This window comes from Nomascus leucogenys, chromosome 14 (assembly GCF_006542625.1).
Source record: "Nomascus leucogenys isolate Asia chromosome 14, Asia_NLE_v1, whole genome shotgun sequence".
NCBI lineage: Eukaryota > Metazoa > Chordata > Mammalia > Primates > Hylobatidae > Nomascus > Nomascus leucogenys.
The window spans coordinates 70,459,413-70,471,170 of NC_044394.1; the positions used below are offsets into that span (position 1 = coordinate 70,459,413).

The 11,758-nt window shown below is 38.6% G+C and overlaps 1 protein-coding gene across 5 annotated transcripts in view; it reads left to right on the forward strand.

Moving 5' to 3' along the window:
• KDM3A (lysine demethylase 3A) overlaps nucleotides 1-7,959 on the forward strand; it is a 50,823-nt gene extending 42,864 nt beyond the window's left edge. For 3 of the 5 annotated variants that reach the window (XM_030827535.1, XM_030827536.1, XM_030827539.1), the window contains 6 exons: nucleotides 198-285; nucleotides 987-1,117; nucleotides 4,567-4,686; nucleotides 4,769-4,908; nucleotides 6,124-6,516; nucleotides 7,275-7,959. In XM_030827535.1, the coding sequence (XP_030683395.1) occupies nucleotides 198-285; nucleotides 987-1,117; nucleotides 4,567-4,686; nucleotides 4,769-4,908; nucleotides 6,124-6,516; nucleotides 7,275-7,355 (953 nt within the window). In that variant the 3' untranslated portion in view covers nucleotides 7,356-7,959. The remainder of the gene's footprint in view (nucleotides 1-197; nucleotides 286-986; nucleotides 1,118-4,566; nucleotides 4,687-4,768; nucleotides 4,909-6,123; nucleotides 6,517-7,274) is intronic. The other 2 variants (XM_030827537.1, XM_030827538.1) reach the window with 1 other exon arrangement.
• Nucleotides 7,960-11,758: the final 3,799 nt, after the last annotated feature.

The window sequence follows — 11,758 nt, forward strand, 5'->3', positions numbered from 1 at the left end:
TAAAATGGTGGATAGTTGGTAGGAGGGGAAAATTAAGGAAAAATAATATTTGTTTACTAAATTTATCAGGTTATGAAAAATTTGCAGAGATAAATATATTTTATTTGTATTGTTGAGGCATAAAATGCTAACTTGTCATTTATTTTGGTCTGTTTCTGAATTATAAATAGTAACAGTTAATTCTGGTTACCTTTCAGATCGTTTGAAAAATGAAAAAGAACCAATGGTGTTGAAACTTAAGGACTGGCCACCAGGAGAAGATTTTAGAGATATGATGCCTTCCAGGTATGATTATGAAGGTGGGGAGAGATGATTCTGTCCTTGACTTGGTAGGATAAATTCTTTTTTGAGGTAGTGAGAAAACAGTTTTCAAGGAAATAACAAAAGATCTGTAATTATACTGCCGCTGATTTTTCATTTCTAGTCTGTAGTCATCGGAGGCATGTTTATTTTTAGAAGAGATGAAGAAGTGATTGGCTTTTAGGCCTGGCTGACTAATGGAACACCACACATTTTCCATGGTAGGCCCTGCTAGAGAAGAGGCTCACTTTTTCTTACAAGTCTGATTTGGAGGCAGTTGTGGAATCTGACCTGTCAGGGTCAGGACAATATAGTCACAGCACTGAGTTAGACAAGAAGCCATCTACTGGGTAGATCTGTTTTCCTGACTGAGCTTGAAACTTTGAAAAGGGTGTCACAACTAATCAATGATATATCTCTAAGCATAACTTTTTGTCTAGAATTTATTGCTGAGATCTTTTGTCTGAACTGTTACAGCTGATTTCGACACATTTGTGTGTTGTAGGAAAGAGAGAAGACATCTTTGTAACTACTGTAATTCTAATCTTAAATATTTGATGGCTCTCTCAGTCTGCATGATCACAGATGTGTTTGTTCCTTTTGGTGTAGAAGGAATAAAACAGGTTATACAATAATGAATTAGAAAAGCAGTCTTACTTTGCAAATTCCTGGTTCTGTTGTTCTAGGTTTGATGATCTGATGGCCAACATTCCACTGCCCGAGTACACAAGGCGAGATGGCAAACTGAACTTGGCCTCTAGGCTGCCAAACTACTTTGTTCGGCCAGATCTGGGTCCCAAGATGTATAATGCTTATGGTAAGGAGGAGATGGCTAACTTTAAAATGGAAATAAAACAATTCAAAATGTTTGGAAAATTGATTTTGTGGGAGGGAGAGGTGGAAAACACCCATAATCTTAATGCGTAATACAGCCACGGCTTTCATTTTTACATATTTCCTTTCATTCCCTGGCCACATGTTTGTGTATTTCATTTTCATAGTTGCAGTTGTAGAGTATATGCAATTTTGTGTTTTTCCCTTTACTGTACCTAATTTTACATTGTAAAATCTTTACATGTTACTTAATAGTCTTTAGATGACTTTTGATGGTGTGTGATACATCATTGAGAGAATGTACTTTTATTAGTGATTTCAGTGTTTGGACATTTAGGTCAGTCTGCTAGCATTCTAGCTGTCTTAACATCTGCTACAATTAAATGCAGTGTTTTGTGTTGGTGAGTAGAAGTTAGTTACTTAGGATTCAAAGTACTCTTTGAATTGGACTTTTATTCTTCTGACATGACTCAATACTAACTGTCTAACAAGGAGGATGCCTGGGATAAAGATTGGTTTCTCTGTTTACCAGAGCTTTCTTTCATCATCATCATAACTGAGATCTTCGTCAGTTTTACACATGGCCTTTAATTAGGGCTGGATTTGAGTTGGCCATTTTGAAGGAAGTATGTATTGTTGAATGCAGTTCTAGTTGTTTGAATATTTCAGTGAATTTTATTTACTCGTTTTTACTATCTGGCCCCTACTTTTCCAGTCCTCTTGGAAATTACTTATTTTCCTCCCATAATTACTTCCATGTCATTTTCCATTTCTAGCCTTAGACCTGTGGGTGTCCTTCTCAAAAAGGACAAGGTCTGTTGTTGTCTTCGCTATGTTCTCCAAAGACTGTTGCGGGAGGGAAGGGAAAGAGGGGCAAGGACTCCAGCCCCACAATTCTGTTATGGTTGAGTCAGCTCAGGGAACCACCAAGAGTGTAGCTGGGGACTATTGTGACAGGGGAGTGTTTTTGTGTGCAAGCTCCCAGCAGTCTTCATGCCCAAGATAGTTGTGCCAGGGTAGGGGTACCAGAGAAATGGTGTGTGGGTGAGAAGACCCGGTGGGCACTAGACCTCTTGCCTGTTCCTCACTTCTCAGATCTCAGTTGGTGAGTCCTCCATGTGCTGTGGGTCTGCAGTGTGCTCTCTCGAGGTCCTGTCCCTCGAGCCCCTCAGAGACTGATTAAAGCAGCTGCATGGTTGGGATCTTGGGCAAACTTAAGTATATAAGAGCATTTTTCCAGTAAATTATATAGTTTATCCATGCTTTATAGAAATCCTAAAGCTTTAAAGGTGGGTATCTGAGAAATTTTCAAAAGAATTGCTTGCATGGTTTAACTAGCTTGGCAGCAGGTCTTTCCCCCTAGACACTAATAGATGGCAGTGTTACTCTATAAAAGCTTTTCCTATGACAAAATGGTTCCCATCCAGAAGCAAGCATTCAGGGGGTGAAAATAATGATGTGTTCATTTTCAAACACCTTATATCTTATTGTAAACATCATTAAAGAGTGGTCTTTTCAAAGGTTGCATGATTGAGCTGTGACTCTTCAATAAGTGCAAAGGCTCTTTGGAGAGATCATATAATCCAGCCTCTCTTCAGTTCCTGCAACACCCCCCATTTTGCAAATGAGGACCAGGACTTGAGGACAGTAGAAGGGACATTGACTTCTTCAGGATCTCCAAGGGGCAGCTAGTGGCAGTTCTGAAACTAGTACTTAGATCTCCTAATTTCCAACCTAGAGCCCATTTCTCTACTCTTCCCCCACTCTTAACTCCCCATCACCCAACAGCCCCTACTATTTCAGCTTTCTTCCCTCTTAAAAGTCCATGGTGCTTTGTTTCAGGATGTTTTGTTGTCTAGCACTCCTTTCCCTTTGACCATTATGTTTTTACAATTTTGGTTTCATCTGAGTTTACCATGGTTTAGAGTCTGGTTTTATCAATGTACAGTTACCCATGACTGGGATCCGATGGACTTTGGGCCAGTGGCTGGGCAGCAGTTATTTTCTTGCTCGTTTTGTACTGTGGCACTGGCTGGATCAGCAGGCAGCCAGTCCTGCTGAGGCTTTGCCTCCTAGTCTCCTTTCCTTTCCTTCCTAGCTCCACCCTCTTCTATTGCCCTTAGTCTTAACCACTGTCTTCAAGTCTGTGTTTATCGTTTGCTTATATTTATAATTTTAACATATATATTTGTATTCATGCACAATATTCTTTCAGTTTTTAGCCTGCTTTTGAACTTCATATAAATAGAATCTTTTTTTTATATTCATCCATGCTGTCATATAATTATATATCATCCATGTGTTCATTTCATTCATTTTATTTCTATTACATTAATTGCTTTTTTCTGAAATTTTGCTTTTTACTATGGAACTATTTTTCAAATACACTGAAAACTTGAGAGTCTGGTAGTGACTCCATATAACTCATCACCCAGTTATATAACAGCTTCTAACTTTTTGCCATAATTGTTTCATTGTCTCCTCTCTTTATATTTTTTCATCATCCTCTCATCTATCCTATGATTTCACCCTAATACCAAATGCTTTACCTACTCCTAGGACTGATATTTCAGCAAGCTGGAAAGAAAGGAAAGTACAGCAGGGCTCTGGGGGCCCTGGTCCCAAGCTGGAGTGAAGAAATGTGCCCTCTCAAAAGTATAGCCCCTCTAAAACCAAAGCCCCAGGCAAGCCAGAGATAAAGCCTTCCTCCAAAACAGTATTACGGGGCGTTTTCAGAGGCTGGCAGGTTAGAAAACAGCCGCTGCTTGCTCACTACAAGCTATGCTTCTCCCTACTGCCCAGTCTAAGAAGCAGAGTCCTGGTGTTAGAATGGGTTGCCCAAGGTGACTGCAGGGTAAGCTTCAGGATGATTGTTGAGCAAGGTGAGCCTTCTCCTGTGAGCAAGGAATTAGCCACAGACTATGAACACTGGGGGGGACCTGTCGTTCTGGCTCACTCCTCACCCCTCCTCTTTTACAGTTGAGAGAACCAAGGAATGCGTGGGGCAGTGTTCCTTCTTATACTCATGATAGCCATTTGACGTTCCAGGTTTATGTGTGTGTGTGTGGGGGGGCTTTCCCTTGGACTCCCCATCTCGAGTGGTCCTTGGTCTTTGTCTCTTGCCCCAGAACTCCTAGGCTGTGGCAACAATCAAAGCCTGAGCTCACTTGATCTAGCGGATGTCCTTTTGGCAAATCCTAGCTTCGGAAGCCTGCTTTACCACTTGCATTTCCTGCTGTTTTTGGCTTCTGAGTATGCCTTCTTTTCTTGCTAGCACATTGATTAAAGAATTTTTTTTGCAATAATTTGATCCAGAATTTTTATTCTCAGCAGAAGAGTCGATCAGGGACCTACCATCCCCCAGGTAGGTAGTGGAAAGACTGTGGCAGCCTTTGTTGTCTTTCGTAAACTTAAGGCACTTTGTTTTTGCAGGATTAATCACTCCTGAAGATCGGAAATATGGAACAACAAATCTTCACTTAGATGTATCTGATGCAGCTAATGTCATGGTCTATGTGGGAATTCCCAAAGGACAGTGTGAGCAAGAAGAAGGTAGGGTGCTGAGCATAAAAGGAGGGCTTACTCTTTGAGCCAGGGCCTGTGGTCTGATATTTGCTTTCTCTTCTTGCTCTAGAAGTCCTTAAGACCATCCAAGATGGAGATTCTGACGAACTCACAATAAAGCGATTTATTGAAGGAAAAGAGAAGCCAGGAGCACTGTGGCACATATATGCTGCAAAGGACACGGAGAAGATAAGGGAATTTCTTAAAAAGGTGTGCTGCTTATGGCATGTGTAAACAGAGGCATAGAGAATAGCAATATTATGTTACTACATGTGGTGAACTGACTGGCTTGGCTAGGGGGATTGTCACAACCTGAAAAGTTAAATCTGTACCTGTCAGATTGAATAGGCTGAAGGTGGTTGCTAAGGAACAAGGATTCTAAATGATTAGGGTTACACTCCTAAAAAAAAGCGGGCCTTGTCTTTTATGTCTGTGTTTTGTGTTAAAGTGCATTTAGAGATTTTTGTTATCTGCTTTCAAGTTAGTTCATCTGATCATCTCCCAGCATATATTTGTTTTTATTGCCTTGAGAATCTGAGCACTTCAGATGTTCATGTATCCTTGGCCCTGAGTGACCACGTTCTGAGTGAGTTACTAAGTTTGGTTTTGTCCACTGTCGTGTAGCAAGTGTCCCTACCTGTTATTAGCAAGGGATGCAGGGATTTGGAAGATTCTAGGTTTCCCCTGTAGTTGGCAGGTTGTTTTTCAGCAAGGACTATGTGTGGAAATTCTAGGCAACTAGAAAGATGAGTCGTGTTCAGTTTTAAACTTGTTTGGCACTGAGGCTGCCGGTTGCAACTCAGGTGTCTCTGGCTGATATTCTTCAGTCATTCATGAGTCTTGGATATGAACATTCCTAACCTGTTAGCTGGCCCCAAGTATGTCTTTAACAAGCATTTGTTTGAATCAAAGTGTTTCTGGCTAAGGATCATTTGGCTCTTCCAGAAAACCTGCTTGGTCACCATATTGTTCTTTTGATATTGTCACTCTGAGTCTCTGCTTTACCAGTTACTGGATCAAGGATAAACAAGTCTAATCTGCAGCTGCCTTTGGGACTGTTCCGTAAGTCCAATTAAGTAAAGACAGGTTTCTAATAACTTTAAAACAAGTTCATTTATAAGGAGCCTGAGCCTACTTATGTTTAAAAATCTAGACTAAAATATTGTTTAAATACAGTATTTACAAACTTATGCAGAGCCTGTCAGTCATGGTTTATGGGAACTGACATCACATTTTCTTCGTCATTCTTCTGTTGGTTCATTCAGCTGAAGTTTTTGAGTACTACTTGTCTTTTTCTGCCAATGGGGGCACTTAAGTTGAAGAAGGCCTGACATTTATGAACTGCCAACACTGTTTAGAGGAAACAAATGGCTTATTGGCCCTTAGCATGTTACTGAGTTGCATAATATTTTGAATGTATTCTAGGTATCAGAAGAGCAAGGTCAAGAAAACCCAGCAGACCACGATCCTATTCATGATCAAAGCTGGTATCTAGACCGATCATTAAGAAAGCGTCTTCATCAAGAGTATGGAGTTCAAGGCTGGGCTATTGTACAGTTTCTTGGGGATGTGGTGTTTATCCCAGCAGGAGCTCCACATCAGGCAAGAATCATTACTTTTTCTTTAATCTCTTTATATTATGAACTGTTGGGTTTGTTACTGGTATCACTTGGTGTTTTTCAGGTTCATAACTTGTATAGCTGCATCAAAGTGGCGGAAGATTTTGTTTCTCCAGAGCATGTTAAACACTGCTTCTGGCTTACTCAGGAATTCCGATATCTGTCACAGACTCATACTAATCATGAAGATAAATTACAGGTAAAAATAGCACCAATTCCTAGCATTCTCTGGCTATGGCTTCATGGCCCATTCTTCACCTTATAAAGAGAGTCAGTGAACTTGGCCATATCGTACTTAGTACACAGTGAGTCGATGAACTTGCTTTATATGTAGTACTACTATCTACTTAAGTGAGGGAGGAATAAGAGGAAATCTCACCTTGGTTTGATTTGATATTGTTTAGAATCTGTAAGGGACTGTCTCCACAGAGAAAGGCCTTAGTACTGAAAATGAATAGATGTGACTTCTGATCTTGGCCCAGCTGCCTGTCAGGGGTCTTGAACACAGTGCTTAACCTTCAGTGCTGCAGTGTTCTCATCACTCTTAGGTAGAGCAGAACTGAATCTCTGAGACTCAAAGAGGTCTGAGGGGGTGGTATTTTCCAAAGGATTTCAGTAATGAATTATGTAACATAATTTTATGTTTGGAAAATTAGGGAAAAATAATAAAAGTTGTACCTTGGAACTTGCCTCTCCCTGTACTCACTGTGAGTAGGTCTACGTGGTATCAAAACCTCTAAAAGGGGGAAAATGGGTTCTTGAAATCATGGGTTTAAAATGTGTAAGAAATACTGGTCTGAAGGAGCCCAGGAACCTTTTGCAGTGTTGAGATTTCATACGAATATTGAATTTTAAATTCTGAGAGAAGGTAACAAAATTGGTAGGAGGAAGTTTATTCTTAGTGACAGGTTTTAGATTTAAATGTAAAATGCCCATATTTTCTCCTGTTCTTTATAGGTGAAGAATGTTATCTACCATGCAGTGAAAGATGCAGTTGCTATGCTGAAAGCCAGTGAATCCAGTTTTGGCAAACCTTAATCTCCCTGCGCATTGGAAATGAATTACAGGCAGCTGTTCAAACTCTTCAGGCAGGATTCCTGTGGACTTTGAGATTCATGTTACCTCATCATCTTTTTTAAACTGTACCCAACTTGTGAGGGTACTCTGTCTAATGTATATTTCTAGTGTTTACAGACAGTAAATGTGTATATGTAGTAACTATTTACAGAACATGCATCCTTAAACTGTGACTTCTCAGCTAGTGCAGAACTTTTACCAGGCTGTAAAAGCAAAACCTCGTATCAGCTCTGGAACAATACCTGCAGTTATTCTTCAGCTGTTTGGACAACTTAGATTGGGTTTATAACTATTTGGAATCACTGCACAGTTTATTTGGGTTGTATTTTGTTTTGTGTCTGAGTCCCCTCCCTCTCATCCCTTAGGGTCCAGAAGAGCAATGGAGGAAGTGACAGCTCATGTTGCAGTTCTCATTGTATGGCATAGGACTGGCATTATATAGCAGAAATCAACTACTGTACAATTTCTTGGGGTTAACCATCTTTAGTTAAATGGAATTTTAATTTAAATGAAGCTTTGCTAATTTTAAGTGTTACGCATTTTGCATTAAAATATTCATATAATATTTTGGCTCAGTTTATTGGCATTATCTTCTCATTGTGGTTTCAACACAACTTTCTTCAAATGCAGGTGTAATGGATTGCTCCAAGAACTCTTCTTAAAAGCAAAGAAATTGGATGCTATAGTGATTTTCTTAGTGATTATTACAAAGCTAACATGGAAATTTCTGCTCAGCCAGGTAGAAACCCTGTCACACTTTGTTAAGGAAACACCACCAAATTTAGAAACAGGAATTAACCAAGAAACCAAATAGTGCCAGGTTAAATGGTTCTAAAAAGGTAAGTAATGAAACTCTTTGTTTTATGGCCCTTCATAGTGTAAGTAAGTTTATGAAGGAAAATGAAATTATAAGTTCTAGGACAGTACTACCTAAAATACTCATCTCTGTGAAGGAAAAAAATTCACAAAGAAGCGCCTTTCTTTAACCCACTGATTCTCCTAGGCCACTCTTTCATTTAATTTCTTTAAAAAAAGGAATTAAACATTGAAATCAGATAGTACATAGACAAAGCCTAGAACCTGAGTTTTAACTTGTGAGCTGAGGAGGCGGCCAGAGGATCAGTATTAAATTTAAAAACCCATTGCCAAATCCAAGGTCAAAGATTTGCTCTAATGTTTTCTTCTAGGAGTTTTAAAATTTTAGCCCTTAAATTAAGTCTTTGACCTATTTTGAGTTAATTATTAAATATGGTGTAAAGATTCAACTTTATTTTTTTGAATATGGATATCCAGTTTTCCCAGCAACATTTGTCAAACACTTCTTTCCCCCATTGAATGGTCTTGGCACTCTAGTTAAAAATCAATTGATCATAGATGGGAAAGCATATTACTAGGCTCGCATATTCCATTGGTCTATGTATCTGTCTTTATGCCAGTACTGTACTGTTTTGATTTCTGCTACTTTGTAATAAGTTTTAAAATCAACACCTGTGAGTTCTCCCACTTTGGTCTTCCTTTTCATGATTGTTTTAGTCAGGGTCACTGGAAATTCCGTATGAATTTTGGGATAGGTTTATTTCTGCAAAAAACACCATCTGGGTATTAATAGAGATTGCATTGAACCTGTATGTTCCTTTGGGTAGTGTGTCATCTTAACAATCTACTTCTTGCAATCCCTGAGCATGGGATGTTGTGTTTCCATTTATTGGTGTCTTTAATTTCTTTCAGAAATGTTTTGTAGTTTTCAGCTGCATGAGTTTTGTACCTTCATGGTTAAATTTATTCCTAGGTATTATTTTTTTGCTATGATAAATTATTTTTCTTTTTGTATTGCTAGCATTTATGAATGCAACTGATTTTTGGCGTTGGTTTGTATTTTGCAACTATACATATAAAATCATGCCACCCGTGAACAGGGCTAATTTTACTTACTCCTCTATATAATCTGGATACCTTTCTTTTTCTTGCCTAATTGCTCTGGCTAGAATTTTCAGTTCCATGTTGAATAAAAGTAGTGAAAGTGGGCATCCTTGTCTTGTTTCTCATCTTTAGGGGAAAGCTTTCAGAGTGATTTAGCTGTGTATTTTTCATCTATGGCCTTTATGCTGTTAAGGAAGTTCTCTTAAGTTTTTATTGTTTTCTTTTTTTATCCTGAAAGGATGTTGGATTTTGTCATATGTTTTTTTCTGCAACAGTAGAAATCACGTGGTTTTTCCTCCATTCTTCATTCTATTCATGTGGCATATGCATTGAATAATTTTCATATGATGAACCACCTGTGTATTCCTAAGATAAATCTCACTTGGTTGTGGTGTATAGTCCATTTAAAAGGTTACTGGTATTAATAGGTTTCTAGTATTTGGAGGGTGTCTGCATCTGTAACCATAAGGGTTTCTTGTAGTTTTTCTTGTGGTATCTTTGTCTGAAATTGGTATCAGGATATTGCTGATATATTGAGATACAATTGTTTATAGCATTCTCTTAAAATCCTTTTTATTTGTGTAAAGTGGGTGGTGGTTTCTCCTATTTCATACCTGATTTTAGTAACTTCTGCTCTCATCCTCATTCTTCTATAGTCAGTCTAGCTCTAGGCTTGTTAATTTTGTTGGTATTTTTATAGAACTGTCTTTTGATTTTGTTGATTTTCTGTACTGTTTTTCTGTTTCCAATTTCATTTTTATCTGCTCTAATCTTTGTCCTTCGGCTAGCCCTGGGTTTAGTTTGCTCCTCTTTTCTGGTTCCTTAAGGTGTACAGTTAGGTTATTGCTATGGTCTGAATGTTGTTGACTCTCAAAATTCATATATTGGAATCTAATATCCAATGTAATAGTATTAAGAGGTGGAGCCTTTGGAAAATAAGTTACGAGGGCTTCACCTTCATGAGTGGGATTAGGGCCCTTTTCAAAGAGGCTCAAGCAAGTTCCCCTAACCTTTCGGGAATGTGAAAACACAGCTAGAAGGCACCATCCATGAAGCAGAGAGCAAGCCCATACCAGACACCAATCTGCTGCTGCCCAAATCTTGTGCTCTCCAGCCTCTGGAAAACCTGTGGTACTGTCAGCAATAAATTTGGGTTTTTTTGTAAATTACCCAGTCTAAAGTATATTGTTATAGGAGTCTGAATGGATGACAATTATTGATACGAAATCTTTCTTCTCATTTAGTATAGGTATTTATAGCCATAAATTTCCCTGAGCATTATTTTTGCTGCATCCCCTATGTTTTGGCATGTTGTGTTTTCATTTTCATTTATCTCAGGTTTTTTTTTTTTGAGACAGAGTCTTGTTCTGTCACCAGGCTGGAGTGGAGTGGTGCGATCTCGGCTCACTGCAACCTCTGTCTCCTGGGTTCAAACGATTCTCCTGCCTCAACCTCCCAAGTAGCTGGCATTGCAGGTACGTGCCACCATGCCCAGCTAATTTTTGTATTTTTGGTAGAGACGGGTTTTCACCATGTTGGCCAGGGTGGTCTCAATCTCTTGACCTCGTGATATGCCCACCTCGGCTTCCCAAAGTGCTGGGATTACAGGCGTGAGCCATGTCTCAGGTATTTTCTAATTTCCCTTGTGATTTCTTCCTTGACCCTTTGGTTGTTTAAGATTGTGTTAATTTCCACATATTTGTGAATTTTTTAGTTTTCCTCTGTTACTGATTTCTAATTTTATTCCATCCTGGTTGGCAAAGATACTTTGTATAATTTCAGTCTTTTTAAATTTCATGAGACTTGTTTTGTGCCCATATGGTTTATGCTGGAGAATGTCCCATTTGCATTTGAGAACAGTGTGTATTTTGCTGTTGCTGGGTGGGTCATTCTGTATGTCTGTTGGGTCTATTTGGTATATAGTGTCATCCAAGCCCTCTGTTTCTTTATTGATGTTCTGCCTGGTTGTCATGTTCGTTATTGAAAGTGGGATATTGAAGTCTCCAGCTATTACTGTAGAACTGTTTCTGTCTTCAATTCTGGCAATTTTTGCTTCATGTCTTTTGGAAGTTCTGTTGTTAGGTGCATATATGTTTATAATTGCATATATGTTTACAATTATCATATCTTCTTAATGGATTGGTCCTTTTATCAACATACAATGTCCTTCTTTGGTGTCTTGAAATCTTAAACTGAAATCTGTTTTGTCTGACAATTATATAGATAACCCCAGCTTTCTCGTGGTTACCATTTCTATGGGCTCTTTTCCATCCTTTTACTTTTTTAACCTTTTTTTCTTTGTATCTAAATTGTCAGCATATAGGTAGATCATGTTTTTTATCCCTTCCATCTGCCTTTTAATTAGAGTTTAATACATTTAGAGTAATTAGATGACTGACTTCTGCTTTTTAGCTGTCTTCTGTATGTTTTATCTGGTTTTTGTT